The sequence below is a fragment of the Camelus bactrianus genome, chromosome 10 (genome assembly GCF_048773025.1).
Source record: "Camelus bactrianus isolate YW-2024 breed Bactrian camel chromosome 10, ASM4877302v1, whole genome shotgun sequence".
Lineage (NCBI taxonomy): Eukaryota > Metazoa > Chordata > Mammalia > Artiodactyla > Camelidae > Camelus > Camelus bactrianus.
Window position 1 is genome coordinate 36412281 of NC_133548.1, and position 18947 is coordinate 36431227.

The window sequence follows — 18947 nt, forward strand, 5'->3', positions numbered from 1 at the left end:
TTTGGAGATTAAGAAAAAAAGGTCTTCTAGTGTAGTTATTTTAGAAGACTGTTCTATTTACAGATTAAGAACCAAGTCTTATAAACAACCTAGCACAAACAATAAATTGATGAAAATACTTTTAAAAACGTAATACTGGTCTTGCCTTCTTCCATTCTTAAACATACATCAGTTTTCACTATCTACTTGAACTAGCTGTCTTAAGCAACCCTACAGATCAAATATTTGAAAATCAGTGGCCAAACTGAAATTTGAATAAACCATACTGTATAAACCAAATATTATTTGTTAAATGTCATACATTCTGTGTACTACCTTCTGACTCACCTTTTTGCTGTACAGGGTAGCACATACAAAAACAATGTGAGAAATAAAAAATAAGCAAGATATTGGGGGTCTGATACATGAAAAATATTTCAGGATGGATTGCATAAACCGGAAATGACCTGTTCTAGTTGCTGCACTCATCTAAGACATTCTAAATTTCAAAATGACAAAGGAATAATTCTTTTAAAAAATCAAACACATACTTAAGTATCTAGATGTGTAACAGTTCAGCAAACAAACAAGTTTAACTCAAACCTTTGAACATGTCACTTAGAAACATTAAGATTTTGGACCCAATTACTCATAGATCATTGACTAGTCCAAAATGCAGTTTGTGTTAATCTGCTGTACAAATCAACCATGTAACAGTAGTCAGGTGATTCTTTTTACTCCAACAAAAGCAACAATAAGAAAGAAAGCAATACTATTTCTAGTAATTAGATAATCAGGATAATAAGACTTGGGTAAAATGAGAATTTCTTGTTCCAGCTTCTTGTTCAATGAGCCTGTTTCTCATTTTCAGATAATGAGGATAAAGGTGTCACAACAAAATATGGGAAACTGCTTTCTCTTTATTTAGGCCTTGGGAAGAAAATTAATTTTGGTCACATATTACCTTAAAAAAAAAAATCCAGTTTTACATATTTCTAAACAGAACCAAATGATCAGAGAAATAATTTCTTCTGTAAAAACTGGCCAAATTTTATAAAAAATCTAACATACAATGTAATTCAAATTATGTAAAGATTGCTTGGGATCATAACATTTCAAATATATGACAGTTGAAACTCCATCCTAACCAGTGTGGTATTTGCTCTCATGCTGCTTTGGTCCAAAAGAATAGAGCTGAATCAGTAAGAGTAAACTGTAAATACCTAAATCTTTTGCCAACATTAATTTAGATTGCTATTGGCAGCAGAAATATCCATGATGAATAGTTCTACTATAAGTACAATAAAAGAATATTTTTCATGAATTCATCACAGTACCAGATAAACTTTTTATAAGAGAAAAACATGAAGGAACAAAAAGAGATGAAACAGCTACCACACAAAAAATAGTGTCTCCCCTATAACTGTATTTGAAGGGATAAAAAGGTGATATTAAAGGTTTGATGATGCTAATATGAAAGGAAATTGAGTACTGTATTTCTTATTTTATACAACTCTTACTCTTTACAAAAATGGTTATAGTCATGCCCATAAAAGTGTAACCCATGGCATCTGAAAGCAAACACTCTTTGTAATCATTTAAAAGGGCCTTTTTAAAAATTATAATACAAAGGTCTGTGCTCTATAAGCAGTCCTCCACTGTGCATTATAACAATAAGGCTTACTTTTAATACAAAGACTGAGTGTTTGGGAGTTATGAGCCACTGGATTTAACAAACATCATCTTGTAGTTGCTTTTTGCATCTTTTTTGTTTTTGGGATCCTCCACTTCATCAGGGTGCTCAGTAGCTTGGAGTTCTTCAGCAGATTCTTCTTTTTCTGACTCTGAATCACTTTCAGAGTCATCTGGACTTTCAGGATCAGGTGAATCATCATCATCATCATCATCTCCAGCCCCATCACCTTCTCCATCATGATCTTCTACCTAAAACCATCAATTAACAAGCTATTAAAATAAGTTACCCACTATAAAAACTGGGAAAGACACTAATTTTTGTCACAGTCTTAAAACAGCCCACTCACTACCCATTAAATTAACAGTTTCCGACTGTCTTATGATCAGAGGCTGCCAAAGGAAGAACTGAGGACTCAGGCATCTCCATGTGTTTTATACACTGGGACTTGAGTAGGATTTTGTTTTAAGAAAGGGCTCTGAAGCCCACTCACTTGTCTCCTTTCCCCCCACTCTGAAAACAACATATTATTATAATATCTTCCTGAAGGAAACAATCTATTTTTTTAAGTAAGTAAGGCAAGTTAACCACTGATCCACAGAAATGTGGAAAACGGCCATCGATGTTTTACATATTACATTACTTTGGAGTAATTAACCAGTAGTTATAATATGAAAAGAGACAACTTAGGAAACAACTGAGAGAACTCTCCTAAACCACTGCTTATATGAAATATTTGACCTAACTTGAGTATGTTGTTCATGCCTATTTAAGATGTGCTCTAATGATTATCTGAACAGAATTTACATTAAGCTAGTATCCTAAAACTCTCAAAAATGGTTTTCATTATCTACAAAGACCTAGTTTACCACAGAAAAATATTTTAAGTAACCATAAGGTTTTCTACATAGGATTCTTGACTGCTAGAGTAATATAACAGAAACAAATGATATCAAATTGGAAATTATCTTCCTATTTAATGAAAATATGTTAATTACTACCTCACTGAAGCCAAGTCCACAATGTCGTCGATATCTTCCTGATAATTTACTGTCCATACTTTGCTGGTATTGAGACTCCAGTTCTTCATTAATTTTCTTGTCTTCTTCCCCTGCATGTCCAGTGTACTTTGGTTATGTTTCAGTCAAATTAATAAAAATATTTGATTATACAAAAAACCCATAGTACAGACGTTACTATATTCAGGGCTGATTTCTCCAACTGTAACTAATTTTACAGTCAATTTTGTGTATGGGTTTATATACCATTAAGTAGTTACTGAACAGACACAAAATAACTAAAGGATGTATTTATGATTACTCCTTTAGTAACCAACCCCCTGAACTACGAAAGTTGTTTATAAAAGATGAAAAACTTGTATTTTTCCATGTAGTAATTCAAACCAGATACAAGAGTCTCAGAAGGAACTCCCTGAAGTTCAGATATTATAAATATTAATTACTAAGAACTTAGGGCATTATATGTTTTAGCTTATTTATAGTCTAATGATAGTTCTTCTGATAGTAAAATTTTCTCCTAGTCACATACAAAAACCCTCTAACAAATGAAAGCTTCTGTCTTTGAACAAAAATAATGAAAAGGCACACAATTCTATTCAGAGAATGGCTTAATACAATGACGTTGTATTGGCTTTCTTTTATTTCCTTTATGACTTTCTTTTATTGAACCAATATAAACTTGCTATTTTACCATGCAACATTTGATTTTATATATATATAAACATACATTGTATGTTATGAAACAGAATACTAAACAACCACCTATATACTTATCACCCAGAAACTAGAACATTACACCAATACCACTGAAGCTTTCTGTATGTGACATTATAATTTGTAAATACAAGAAGAATTTCACATTTTAAAAGAATAAATGCAGCAGTTAAATATATTTCTATTCTGCCAAAGCTAAGAGACTCTTTTGCCTTTTGTAGCGATACAAATCAATTTGAAATAATTGTTCAACGCTAGAAAAAAAGACCTATTGATGTCTAAAATGTGCTACATATTTTAGATCAGTGTAAAGTTAATTTAAATAACATGATTAACAGTTCTCCCAAATATATCTAGGTCATTATACTCTATTATTAAAAATGTCCAAGATTAGGGTCAACTTTAAATAGGAGCAAACTTTACTTTTCAGCAGGGTGAATTCAAATCCAAATTCTAATTCATTTTTAGTTTTTAATTTAAAAAAATTCCCCCCCCCAAATTAAAAGAAAAAGTTAATTTCTTCAGGCTTTGCAATGAGTATTCTTCAAAGATTTCAGAGCAAAACTCAGTAAGCTAAAAACCAATATAATATGCCAACTCTAACACTGTATATTAAATAATTCATAAAAAATATATAAATTCTATAGATATTACAGACAAGACAAGGCATAAACCTCAACTACATCTTGTGAATAAGTAAAAATGAAGACAGAAATAGGTCAGTTTCTTGGTTAAAATATATTGATGAATACTCTCAAATCTTTTAAAAATCAAAGTATATATTGTTACATGATATATGTTTACATATACTATGTATTTCTAATATTTTAATCATTAAAATTAATCATCAATTATACACAGAAGTTAGAATATTTTAAAATATGTACAAATGCTTCCAAAATTTAGCACCACCACTTTAATTATATTTTACTTTCTCACCTGTTCGGAAGTGAGATGTTGATTTGTGATCTCCTATGACAAGACGACCAGTATGTTCTTTCTATAATAGGAAGGCAGAAAATGTATTAGAATCTGAGACCACTAATTCAACACAATTATTAAGTGTCTACTATGTGCCCTACACTATTCAAGACTTGCAGGACACAGTTAAGATAAAGGACTAAATTAAGATCCCTGACTTTATGGAACTTACCATTTTTGCATGTGTAGGGATGGGGAGGAGAAACAAAATCAGTAAGTAAATTATAGTACGTCTGCAAGCAATGTCATTAAAGCAAACTAAGCAGAGGAAGGGGATAGAGAGTATGTAAAGATCAAGCTGCAATTTTAAATGGATGAGTAGATAACTAGAAAAATGAATCAACCTCAAGTTTCTTTCCTAAAAGACCAGTTAAATGAGTTGCTTTAACTTTCCTACCTTCTCTTTCTGATGCCTCACACATATTTTATGGACAGAAAGCAAATGACACTATTTAGCTAGCTAAAAAATGAAATTAATCAATATATTTATAACATACAAAGTTACAGAAATTTAAAATATAAAAAATGGGAGAGATCAAGATGGTGGAATCGAAGCGTATGGAGCTCACCTCCTCCCACAAATACATTAAAAATACATTTACATGTGGAACAACCCTCACAGAATACCTATTGAACATTGGCAGATCTCAAAAATTCAAATCTGCAAGAAAGATCACCACATAACCAGGTAGGACAAAAGAGGGAAAAAAAACCCAGGAAATCGGGGTAGGACCTACACCCGTGGGAGGAGGCTTTGAAAAAAAAATCCTCACCCTGGGAATACCCTTCACTGGCTGGGAGATCAACTGGGACAGATAGGGAGCTCCCGAGGCTCAGAGGAGAGTGTAACAGCTGGCTCATGACAGGCAGAATAGAGACCAGCACAGATGGTCCTGGCTACCCTGCTGCACTCCCCAGGCCAAGATGTGTGACTGCTGGTGGGCATGGGAGCTGCCATCCGGCTTTAGCCAACAGATCCAGGGAGGGGACTGGGATTTGCTGTGTGGAGACAGCTCGAAGGGACTAAAGTGTGTTTCAGGCTACTACTGAGTGGGTACACAGGATGGAGCCTGGATCCACGATATAGCCCTACTGTTAACGCATGTGCAAAAAAGGGAGGGGCAGGTCCCCGCCATAGCAGCCACATTCTCACAGCATGCGGAGCTCTGCCTCTATGACATCTGGGAGTGCACAAGCACTGGCGGGGTGCCCATACAGAGGCGGGGCTGAAATCTGAGCCAATCCCCAGAGGCCATGTGACTTCAGAAGGAAAGTGGGCTGAAATCCAAGCTGTGTCCCAGGGGCTGTATAAATTTGGTGGAGTTACGACACTTGTGGCTTTGTAAACTCAATGCTTGTGGGACATCCAAGCGATTTTACTGGTGCTCCTGTGGCTGGGGCAGATCTGGTGTGAGCAGCGACCAGTGTCTGGGCTGATTCCATGGCTTCCACAGCGAGTCCAGATGTGTGACTATAGCAGGTGCCAGTGACTGACTTCAGCGGATTTGTGTGGTGAGTTTGTGTGCACAGCACGAGGGACATCTGGGCTAATGCCTTGAATTCCCATGGCCAAGACAGTGCCAATGACACTGTACTTTGTATGCACACAGGTGAGGCAATGTCACATAGTGCACGTCCTAGCAGACAGCTCCTACAGAAGGATACTCAGTGGCTCCTCTCCTCTCCTTCCTTTGCATAGGACTTAACATCTTACATGATCTCTCCCTATCCTGAACCCCACTGTTCTAGTCTGGCTAACTCTTTATCCTTTCAGATTCAGATCAGTTCTATTTACGGGAAGCTTTCTTGTGCTGCTAAGCCAAGGTTGGCTACCCCGTCTTAATTTCACAGCACTATGTGCGTAACTCTCTCATAGCAATTGTAATTCTATATTGCTATTATCTGGTTTCTTTCATCACATAATGGCTCTAAACATGTTATTGAAATCTATGTGACCCCCCCATGACCTACTATATTGCCTGGCCTGTAGTAGATAGTCAATAATTATTGGTAAAATGCATGAAGCATTCCCCTATGAACAGCAAAAACAAAGTGCAAAATTTCATCCCAAAATGCTTAAAACAGAAAAAGTCTTCCTATTTCTCCCACATTAGGTTTGCAGAAAGACTACTGGGACAATGGTAGGAAAATAAATTTACTTGCTTACAAAAAAAATGAATGTTTAGAAATCACTGTACTTCCATGTAAAAATGAACTGCTAGGAACAAGTTTTTTCTCAGTAGATGTTTTCCTGGCACCTATACTTTATATCTTCTATTATGTTAATCAAACTGAAATAGATTTCAAAATATACTGAACATTTTTAAAATTAATTTTTTGATAAAGGCCATTCCCTTGGCTACTACTTCAAGGGCTGGAAGGAGGTAAAAAATATGAAAGGCCTCCCAAATGGTCTGCCCAGAAATACTCTGTATCAATTCATCATGCTAACAAATGGCAAGTCATAAACTCCAATTTTTTTTCTCTGTATAGTCTCTAAACATTACCGCCCAGTGGCACTGAGAATCCCAGAAGTGGCTCAGAAATAGTATAAATTTTAAGTGCTCAGTTAGGTCAGCTATATTTTGAAAGCCTAAAGTAATCATGCAGAACAGTAAGTATCTTCACTGCTTCTCACTGAACATACATTAAAAAAAGGGCATTATTTTCAAAGAAAAAATAAAAATATATTCTGCCGGATGCTTACCTTTCCTGCACCCATAAGTCTCAAGAACTTTTGTTTTCTTTCTTCATTACCTAAGTCTGCTGCCTCCCAATTGCTAGATCCAAGCTGGAAAAGAAAATGGCCAATTAATTTTTTTGCATAATAATAAATATTGAAAATTAAATCCCAAGTTTTTTCCCTGTCAGTTTTAATTATAAACAGGGCTCATTCTTGCTTAGGAAGTTAAGCATAAGCATGATATTCGAATGAATATATACACTCCTTTTCTGTTACCTCAAGGCAAACTCCTTTAGTTCCTTTGCAGCCAGAATTTGGTTCTCAAAAGTTTACACCTGTAAGAATCACCTGGACGACTGGTTAAAACACACTGCTGGGCTACACCCTGAGAGTTTCAGATTCAGTAGGTCTAGGGTGGGGCTTGAGGATTTATTTCACTTCTAACAAATTCCTAAGAGATGCTGACACTATTGATGTAGGGGCCACACTTTGAGACCTACTGTCTTTGGGTCTTGTAGGGCCTTAGAGCACCTAATACTTTTAACCCAGAAGGCTGTTACTGCTACAGTTGTTAACTGAAGTTAAAAACTCTGGTTTTAGTGATACTTTAAAGGACAGTATAACATCAGAGTCTATCGGACCCAATTTTAGTTTTTCAGTTTTTTGAGTAGTTCCTGTAAGGACTGATGTGTTATGACCTTGATCCTTAAAGGTCTTCCAAAGAACAATGAGAAAATTTACTTTTTTTTTTAAAAAGGAAGAAATAAAACTCATTCTATTTTGTGATTAACAAATGGGTCTATTAAACCCTTTTATAAATTTAAGAAATACTATGGAATCCTAGTTATATTTTCCCCTGCATCTTAAATATAAGAATTACTTCATTATAATTCCCTACATCTTGAAACAAATGTAAGATTTATTTCACTACAAGTCATTAATCATCCTAATTATGCTCAAACTGACAAAAATAGTACATAGAAAAATGGTAGAAAAGTTTTCTCATCATGTTGTCCAAAGTATTGCATCATTTTTCAAGAAGAAATCACTCCTGTTGTATACTTCTAAGCCTTCTTTGGACAGAGTTGACAATTTTACATTTCTACTCATAATGGCAATTGAGTAGAAAACTGAAAACTGACAGGAGGCATTTCACAATTACTGATGAATTAGGCGAATACAAAATAACAGAAAGTGGACTCTTAAACTAATGATAATGGCAAACTTAAGTGTATATGCCAAAATCTTAGACTATGAGTCTTTGGATGATCACTTTTCTCCAATCCAGCAATCAATGAGAGACCAAAAAAAAAAAAAAAAGATAAGAAAAGATGATACTCTCATCTAGAAAGTCATTCAACAGGAAGAACTTTATCTTGCAATATTTTGCAACATTGCAGTAACAGTCTGGACCACCCTGTTTTTCTAAGCTACATGTTTCATTTTATCATTCATGGCATTTGTACATTAAAATTTACTTGGCATGGTCTATAAGCACCATACTAAGTAAATGCTGAGGGTAGACGAGAAGGAATACAGAAATGAAAACATTCACTGGGCTGATCATTCTAATTGAGTTTATAATCTAAAAATGAAAATGATTTGCAATTACAGAGCAAAGAAGACAACACTCCTTTGACACAAAACTATGAGCAATCAAAGGTTTCAAAAAATTCTTCAAGTATTTTAATGATGCAAATGCAAGAATTCAAGAACTAAAATAAAACTAAAATCTATCAGAAATAGGTTTGAAATCTGAAATTGTTTCAGTTTCACACATGAAAACTGACAAGCAGTTAGCTGTATTCATAGAATGCTTTCACAATACATATACCCCAAATATATAATTTATATATTGTGAAAACCAAGAAAATTTGGTTTGCTATGGTTAAGTTCATATCAAAATTTCTAATAAAGTTGTTTTTTTTAACTATTCTTCTATTCTTACTTTTGAAAATTACTCATAAAAGATGAATAGAATAGACATATAAAAACAATGATGACCATTCTTCCTGGGCATATGACTGTTGAAGTATTTGTACCACACTGGCCACCCACTTACGGTTCTTCTAAATTCTTTTTGGTGGCGGGCTTACTATATATTCTCATGATTCTGGCTAATGAAGTTCCAAATCTCTACTTCTTTCCAACTGGTTAGTTCTTAACTATTTCTGACTCAATACAGTTTAAAAAAAAAAAAAAAGTACTAGTGAAGCTTAAGTTCTAATTCTCACTAAATCACCAGACCTGGCATTTAACTTCTTAGTTTTAATTCCTCATTGAAACAAAAAGTCTTCTTTGAAAGACTGTCTTAAGAATACTAACACCTAAGAATTGCATAGTGTTTTACAACTTACAAATCACTTTTCACGTACATTATCTCAAGAGTCCATTTAATAAATAAGGACATTGAGGCAAAGAGGCGAACTGACTTGCTTTGATCCTCTGTTCCTTCCACATCATACTGTACATAATCAAATGAGACAAGATATATGAAAGTAGTTTATGAATTACAGCTATAAAAAAAAATATATATATATATATAATTAAGGTAAAAACAATTTGTCTTTAGTAAAAATTAAAGATTCCCAAACTTTCTTTTAAAAGGGCAAGTATCTTCAATGCCTTTACATAAATAACTTATCTACAATTTATAATCTTAATTTTTTTAAGCCACAAAGTCCTTCTAGTTCTCCCTTTCAGACCTTAGCATACAGCAGCAAGTACCATGCCTAAGTGCTGCATTCTGAAAAGCATATGGGTGCCTGATACATTCTTAGAGACTCTCCACCACTTACCAAAATTAATCCCTCATTCGTCTTCCTAAAAGATAGCTTTCATTTCTCTATTCCATTCAAACCAATGAAACCATTTTTAAGTTGGCTTCATCCTTAATACCTTTATTATAAAACTGTAATTAATTTACTTCATCCTCAGCACACACTGTAGTAACTCTTAGAATTTATTTCTACCATTGTCAGCATTTTTCTAGAGTTGGATTCCATGATCTGTTACCCCATTTAACATGTGAAGTTAGCAGGCAAAGAAAACTTTATCTTTTACATGCAGATGTTCATTAGAAACTGCGGATCAACTACATATTATAATTAGCTGATTTTATAAACTTAAACATATATTTAAATTTTTAAATTATATATTATTTTTAAAATATTAAAAACACAAGCACTTAAAGATAACTCCCAATCACCAGCAAAAATATGAAACTGGCTTAAAAAGATCATTATCAAGGGACATGTTACTGTATTGCACTAAAATATAAAATTAGCAACATAATCATTTTTAGATAATGTGTGAAGGTCCTAGCTCTAATTTTGAATTGCAACAGTAACCATCTTCAAAGAGAATGTTTATAGGATTGGAAAAGGTCTTAAAGGTCATCTAGTTAAACTGATCCCATTAAACTGTAAAGGTTTAATTACTTAATTCCTTTAACTTTGTTAAATTACCTAGTATCACCAAGAGTTTTCTGTCCAACTAAGAGTATGTCTCTGATCCTAGCAAAACAGGCGCCTGACTTTCAAGCAATCAAGTCACAGCTAAGTACCAGGAGGAAAACAATGTAATAGCTTTTAAAATGGCACCCAGGTTACTCAAAAGCCTAGATAAGTTCCTGATAAGTACTGGATTACCATATTAACAAGAAAAGATCTCAAAGTCAGCTGTAGGGCCAAACAGTAGGCATGAATAAATCTCACTATATAACTATTCACCTCCAAATCTTCACTGATTACTAATCTTTCTGAAGAGCTAAAATCAATTTTCTTAAAGGGCCTTACTATTCCAAACCTAACCCCACCACCTACTCAAAAGGGGGATGTGTCTTAACGTCATCTCATTTGCTACAACTGATGCACTAATAGTATTCAGTGAGCCTTTTATGGTTCACAAAGATAATATGAAAGGCACTTAACTGCACTATAGAAAATAAAACACTCTACACATTCATAAATTGATACCGCTTTAAATAAAAGAAAGAAAACTACATAACCTCCCTTCGACATCTTTAATGATGACCTATGTCCCCTTTCCGCAAATTCCCCCATCAGCGTTCTCATGGCATTTATTCATTTAGTTGTACGTTTACTCGTTACTGCAGTCTCCATGACACTGCGCTAGGAGCTAGTACAACTATACAAAAAGCCTAGGATAAGCACCAGAGTTATTCATCTTTGAATTCTCAACAGCTGACACAACAGTAAATATTTGTTTACTTTAAGGAATGAATGGTTTGCTATTTAAACTGATGAGCCGGGGGCGGGGGGGGGGGCGCGAAGAGAGGTACTTGACGTGAAAACGGGCCTCTAGGTCTCAACGTCTTAGACCTCAGCACCGTGCACCACTATTATTCCCCCGGTACAGTTTTTCCGTTCAATACTGTTCTTGGTTTACTCTTAACAGTACAGTTAAGTTTAACTCTTAACAGCGCATTACAAAAATAACCCCGGCCAGAAAATGTCCAAATTCGCACGAACATCTTGACTTTGTCACAGAAGCATTTAAAGCCTAAAACAGGGAGGAGGGTTTTGCCGTCTCTATTGTGAATAGAAAGGCCCCACAAAGAAGCTTCATCAGCCCCGAAACAGGCAAATATGGTTCTCTGACTAAGCTCTTTCACTTCTCGACCACTCAGTATTTCTTTCCTCGAACCCCCTTCCTACGCAGGTCTCCGGCTCTTAGCGTGTGGACCTCTTCAAACATTCCAACCCTAATTAGGAAAAGCGGACATTTCCCACTCTTCTGGGTCCTCCCCCTCACCTCTTCCCCCCAGGCCACCTCAGGCGCTTCCTCCTTCCGCACCCACCCTTCCCGGCCTACCCCAACCTTTAGTAGGCCTCAACCCTCATCCACTCCGCCATTGTTATTTACATCGTCGTCTGGGGAGGCTGAACGCTTCACCCCGTGCGGATGGGAATCCCTGGCAGCACTCATCGTTGTGGAGACCCAGACGGGAAATGCCGAACCCACTCGCCGTTCTCCTCAGTCGCGGCTCCAACAGCCCGCAACCTGCCACCGGCCCAAGCAGCGCCACTCCAGAAGGCAAAGCCCCTCCGGGCCTTCTCTGCCACGGTCGTCACCGCCGCGGCCTCTCGCCACCCCGGAGCACTCTGGGAGTTATAGTTTTCTGGTTCACTCCACACCCTTCTGAAGAAGGGATGGATGGGTAACTAAAACTACAACTCCCAGGAAGCTCAGCGGCACAGCCCGCGCTGTGTGGCGGGAGTGCCCTTCGAGGCTCCGCCTCCATCGGCTGGCGAAGGGAGCTTTCTCGCGGATGAGAATGGCGGTGAGCTTTAGTCAACCTTCGTCGCCACAGAAGGAAACTTAGACTGGGTTTTCGCGTTGTACTGTGAGACGCTGCCCCACTGACACAAGTGAATTTGTTACAGTTAAGCACCTAGATTGAAATATAGTGTTTGAGGCCTACTGAATCCTCACGCGTACGCTCATCGGAAGACAAAAACCTTTCCAAAAAAAAAAAAAAAAATGGCTTCTGCTGTTTCCCCCGTAGTGTTCTCTACTGCACCCAGGATATTTCTAGATCTGTGGTGCAGCTTTTGGAAAATTACCGGCGAACGTTTTTTCACTTTCTTACTCTCATGAAAGTGAGTTCAGTATTGGTGTTACGTGCCAGTTAATTGGCTATAATTGAAACTAGAGTCCACCTGAGGGAATTCTATAAGCTTTTCACAGGACCTTGTGAGGTTGGGGTGATCCTCTCCGACCTCACTGCTGGTGTGTAGGCTTTGTACTTTAGGGGCTTTCACCAAGTGAAGTCCGTCTCTGCCAGAAAGTCTTGTACCTTTTTCTTTTCCTTTAAAAAATACTTAAAATTTCACCTCAATTAAGAAAAAAATTAACATAAAATTAACCATTTTGGAGTGTAAAATTAAGTGGCATTTAATACATAAACAGTGCTGTACAACCATCACCTCTTTCTAGTTCTAAGACTTTTTCTCACCCAGAAAGGAACTTCAATACCCATTAAGCTGCCTTTCCCCCTTCTCCCTTTTCCCTACCAACCGCTAATCTACTCAGAAAGCACTGAATCTAAAGGTATTATCTGGATATTGGAGTTTAATTCATGCGGTATCAAGGTGTCTAAATTTCTAACCAGGCCTGAACCTGGGTGCCTTCAACCCTAGCATTCTGTCAGGATCCTTTTCCCTTACTTAATCTGAAGCTTTCTGACCTTGTTCAGAGTTTTTTTGATTTTTTTTAAAGAACAAAAATCAGTAAGTACAGTCTATACAGGCAATACAGATCTAGAGTGCATTTTGGTACTGAGAGCAGCAGCCTGTGAAACTGCTTAACTGTTAGCTTCTGAACTCAGCAATTACCCTAGTTTGACTGCCTATGTAGAAATAATAATACTTTCCTAGATTTCAGGTGATCATTGAACCTTTTATAGAACTCTGACCAGTGGAAGACAATTCTTTAATTTATGCAGTCATGTATTTAAATATTACTTTATTTTGAAGCAAAGGAATAACAATTCTAGGTAGGATGATATGAAAGAAAAACCTCAGATGGGGTCATATTTTATAACCAAGCAAAGGTACCTTTATCAGTTAGTTCTGTGGTGAGAATAAACCAGAAATCAAGGAGGAGGAGAATTAACCCATGAGAAAAAGTATTTTTGGAAGTGGTTGCTTACTCTTTAATTTTAAATTTTAAAAATATTTTGCCTAACTATAATTCTACAGAGTATAAATATAACTACTATGAGATATAGTTAACTTAAAGAATTTTCTGGGATGGACTACAATTCACATCCAAAGGGTTTGACAGACTATAATATATACAATTTAGAAACCTTAGTTTTGTTGCCAGTAGACAAATAGGATGGCTGAATAGGTAATTTAGGTCACTAAGAGAATTCTGAAATAAAAAAGGGCTATCAGTAGGGTTAATAGTTACTATATAGTTCTAACTTTACTAATTGGTGAAAGTCCAGAAAAGTCTAATGTGCTAGCAACTTGTCTTTTATTTCTTCACCAGAATTGTTGGCTCCTGGATGGCTAAACCTTCAAGTTATTATAAAACAAGATTAAAAGCCAAAAAGTAACATAGGAAATAATAAGGATTGGATCATTTCATCAGATTTTACTCAGTTTCATATACAGAAGGATATAGGTAAGGATGATATGATACAGTGTTATAGAAACGTATATGTGGCACAGAAACTTGGTAATACACTTCTTCCTGGTTTTGTAAAAACAAAAAGATACTCTGAAATACCTTCTTTAGTTTTGGGACTGTTCCATCTTCCTTTTCTGTTTCTGTATTTTCTAGCACAATGCTTGCCACATGGTAGTTAATAAGTTTTTTTGAATTAATATAAGAAGTATGAAATTGTATAATGTAACAGAGTGGTGTCTCATAAAAGGCCCAGAAACTCAGCAATGTGCTTCTTTCTTGGGTAGTAAAGACAAGGAGAGGATATCCTGTTACTAATAGGGTTTTAAAATACTTTCCTGAGTGTAGAGACCATGCCTCCCTCATTTTTATTTACCTAGTGCTTACCATTTGGCATTCGTAAGTGTTGAGTACATACATTAATATCCCTCAACCAAGGGTAGCCATAACTGAGCATAGTTAACAGACCTAAAAAGAAGTAAAATCTCTGATGAATATGCTCTGTACAAAAAAATCTGCTGTTTTACCTGAGACTTTAAAAAAAAATTCCTTGTGCCTTAATTATAACTATTATTTATTAAATATCCATTATGCACTATACACTTTGCTAGGTGCTTCTTTATAATTGATCTCAAAGCTTCACAACAATTTGCAAGAATTTTTATTTTGTAGATAATGAACCTTAAGAAAAGTTAAATAGTTGCCCATAGTCATATAACTAGTAAGTGAGTGGCTAAGCTGGGATTCAATCCTTAAGTCTAACTCCAAAAACCGAGGCATTTTCCACTGTTCCAGTATAACTCAACATTTATATAGGGTGCTTAGTATGTGTCAGGCAGTGTGCTAAATTTGAGGAAAACTAGAATAAATAATGTGTAATCCCTTATCTCAAGGAGTTTACATCTCAGTGGGGGGAAGAATGATTAAGTGGCACCAATAAGTTACAGATGAAATGCTCTGGGAGCAGTTCATTTTAGCTGAGGGAAATAGGGAAATTCTTCCCAAAAGTTTTTGAGCTAGGCCTTGAAAAATAGTGTAGGCAGGGTGGGGCATATAGTCAGGAATGGTTAGTGTCCTGTGTGATTGAAACCCGATATGCACAAAAGTATCATATTCTGAGACAACTGTGTAGGCTTATCAAAGTCAGCCTAATCAAAACCTTGAGTTTGAATCTCCCTGTATGTGCTCAGGTTCAGAGCATCTGTTTCACAGATTTATAGTAACCTCCCATCCTCTAATAGTTACCCAGTTAAATCCATTTTACACATCATGGCCAGGTCCATCACTTGAAAATGGAATGTAGAGGCTCTCTTGTTCAAAAACTTCCTGGAGCTTCCCATTTTATACAGATTTAAGTTGATATAATTAAGCCTATAATTGAGGGTCTATATTCTGATTTCAATGATCCATTGCAATATTGTTTTCTACTACTACCTTTTATTTATCTTGGTTAGTTTGTCATCACTAGTTACAACAAAAATATATGTGCTATAATAGAGATATGAACAAAGATACATGTCTTGCTGGCTATTCTAGGCTGTAAGATTCTTTTTGGTAGGATCTAAGCTTAGCATTATGACTTGTATATAAACCATGACTCTAATTCTTGTTGTGTTAATGTATGAATGGATGTGGTTAAAGAGGAGCAGGTTATGTGGTAAGATAATGAGTTTTTGATTTTAGATGTGTTAAATTTAAAGTATTAGTGGGATACCAAGTGAAGTTATCTAGTAGACAGTTAGCAATATGAGCTTCAAAGTTAGGAGAGAGCCATACATGTGGATATCACCCATCTAGAGATGATGGGCAAACTTGGAGAGTGATTGAGTTCACTCAATGAGCATGTAGAAGAGAGGTACTTGGAAAAGGGGAAAAAAATTTAAGAGTAGAATGAGGGAGAAGAACCTGAAATTAAAAAATAGATGTAGAAGTAGAACAATGAGAGTTAGGTGTCATTGAAGCCAAGGGAAAAATATTTGAAGACAAGGTTTAAAAAAATAAATGTGGTTGTGGTTGATGATGACATAAATTCCTATTCTGTTCATTGGACATGCTGATTTGCCACAGTGCTACTGTAATTTAAAATGTGATGACATACTCCACTGTTAATAGCAGCACTGTTTACAATAGCCAAGGCACGGAAGTAACCTAAGTGTCCATCAACAGATGAATGGATAAAAAAGATGTGAGAGAGAGATATATATGCAGTGGAATATAACTCAGCCATGAAAAAGAATGAAATAATTCCATTTGCAGCAACCTGGATGGACCTAGAAATTGTCATAGTAAGTAGAGTAAATCAGACAGAGAAAGACAGATATTAGGTAATATCACTTATATGTGGAATCTAAGAAATAATACAAATGAATTTATTTATAAAACAAACAGATTCACAGACATAGTAAACAAATTTATGGTTACCAAAGGGTAATGGAGGGAAGAACAAATTAGGAGTATGGGATTAACAGATACATACTACCATATATAAAATAGAAAACAATTAAGATTTATTATATTAACACAGGAAACTATATTCAATAGCTTTTAATAACCTATAATGGAAAAGAATCCAAAAAAATGCATATATATACAAAAGCCACTTTGCTGTATACCCAAAAATAACACAATATTGTAAATCAACTATACTTTCATAAAGAAATTTAAAAGAAAAAAATAAAGATTAAAAAATTAAAAAAGTAAAACATGACATAAATATTGGCTTGATTGTTTTACACATAATCAGACACTTGAAAGAGTAAAGAATGAAAAGGGAAATGAAAATGTATTTGCTTATAAAACTTCTTCAACAAAATTGTTGTTGATGGATTTTCTAATCTGATCTTATATATAAGATCTATATACACGTAAAGCAGAATGTTCTAATAGTTGTTATCAAAGAGAGCTTATAAGTTTAAATCAGTGGATGATGTCTTTTTTTTGGTGGAGGGGAAAGTGAATGAGAACATTCTAGTTTTTTTCTCCAAAATTACTGTGCTGTTCTTACCAATTATAAAAGTAATATGTCAATATGAAGGTAAATAAATTGTGATAATCCATACCGTGGACTAGCATGTAGCCATTAAAAAGAGGAAGCTCTGCAGGTACTGATATGGGACAATCTCTAAGATATATTGTTGAATAAAAAAAGCAAAGTGGAGAATAGTGTATATATTACATTGTACTTATATTAAAAAGAAAAAAATTAATATATATGCATCAAATATTCCCACAAAGATACCCAAGAAGTAACTGGCAATATTCATATACTCCATGCTTGTGGTGGTAGCTGGGAGACTGAGGTGCGTTGTTAACAAGGAGCCTTTTCACCATACTTTTTGTATCTTTTGAATTTTAAATTATCTGAATCTATTAACATATTAAAATATAAACCATAAATGAACACATAAGTAAATAAACTTGAATTTTAAGACAGAGTCACAAAGGTAAGCACACATACGTAAAGATAAAACAACCCTTTGTAGAAAATGTGGAAGACAAAGAAGAAATAAAAAATCACTCATAGGGTCAGAGTTGTAAGGTAACCAGTTAACATCTTAAGTGTAATCCCTTCTGGTTTCTTTTTTCTATTGATTTGGATGATATGCTTTTTGTTTTCAATACTACTAATGGTTATATTTTAGTTTTAATTCTAATCAAGGGTGAAACAATGTCTCAGTGGCTCCTGACTCCCCTGTCAGATGTATAAAGAATTTAGCACCTTTTGTTTTGCTCTGTTCTTCCCTTCCTCACTTCCAGGATAATATAATTTAGGATTTAGGTACAGATTTTTGTTGTTGCATTAATTTTTATATAACAGATATTTTCCATCAATAATATTTTGGGACATGCCTTAAACTTTTTAAATAACACATTTATTGAGATATAATTCACATGCTACATAACTCACCTATTTAAAATGCACAATTAAATATTTTTTAGTATAGTCACAGAGTTGTGCAGTTATCACCACAATCAATTTTATCATCCTCAAAAGAAACCCTGCATCCATGAACACTCACAGGTCTACTCTCTTTTTTTTTTTTTTCATTTTTAACATTTATTTATGTATTTATTTTATAATATCATATCTTTTAAATTGAAATATAATTGACGTACAATATTATATGTTACAGGTATGTAATATAGTAATTCACAATTTTTAAAGGTTATACTCCATTTATAGTTATTATAAAATATTGGCTGTATTCTCCATGTTGTGCAATACGTCCTTATAGCTTATTTTATACCTGATAGTTTGTACCTCTTAATCCTCCACCTCCATCTTGCCCCTCCCCCTTTCCTCTCCCCACTGGTAACCATTAGTTCCTTCTCTACATCTGAGTCTGTTTCTTTTCTGTTATATTCACTAGTTAGTTATATATATTTTTTAAGATTCTGCATGTAAGTGATATCTTACATTATTTGCCTCCAATCTACTTTTTGTTTGTAGATTTACCTTTTCTAGCTATTTCATATAAATGGAATCATACCATATGTGGTCTCTTGTGATTGGTTTGACTTAACATTAATATTTTCAGGGTTCATCTGTGCTGTGGAATGTATCAGATCAGTACTTTATTCCTTTTTAAAGCTGAATAAGAGTCCATCATGTGGATACACCACATTTTGTTTATTCATTTATCACTTCATATGCACTTGGGGTTATTTCCACTATTTGACTATTGTGAATAATGCTGTTATGAACATTTATGTACAAATT

General features: G+C 35.0%; 1 protein-coding gene across 1 annotated transcript; it reads right to left on the minus strand.

Moving 5' to 3' along the window:
* Window positions 1–879: 879 nt before the first annotated feature.
* On the minus strand, window positions 880–12186 carry C10H11orf58 (chromosome 10 C11orf58 homolog). The gene is made up of 5 exons (XM_010964812.3): window positions 11957–12186; window positions 7094–7177; window positions 4345–4405; window positions 2674–2783; window positions 880–1923 (listed from the first exon to the last, which is right to left on the minus strand). Exons 1-5 carry the CDS (start codon window positions 12017–12019, stop codon window positions 1693–1695), a joined length of 549 nt encoding a protein of 182 aa, XP_010963114.1. The 5' UTR covers window positions 12020–12186; the 3' UTR covers window positions 880–1692.
* Window positions 12187–18947: the final 6761 nt, after the last annotated feature.

What these genes read in the sequence shown, in the direction of transcription:
- C10H11orf58 (XM_010964812.3), bottom strand. Translation starts at nt 12,019, where the DNA reads ATGAGTGCTGCCAGGGATTCCCATCCGCACGGGGTGAAGCGTTCAGCC. An exon ending in CAGCCTCCCCAGACGACGAT is followed by an intron (nt 7,178 to 11,956) that starts GTAAATAACAAT and finishes TTTCTTTTCCAG; the next exon opens with CTTGGATCTAGCAATTGGGA. An exon ending in GACTTATGGGTGCAGGAAAG is followed by an intron (nt 4,406 to 7,093) that starts GTAAGCATCCGG and finishes TTCCTATTATAG; the next exon opens with AAAGAACATACTGGTCGTCT.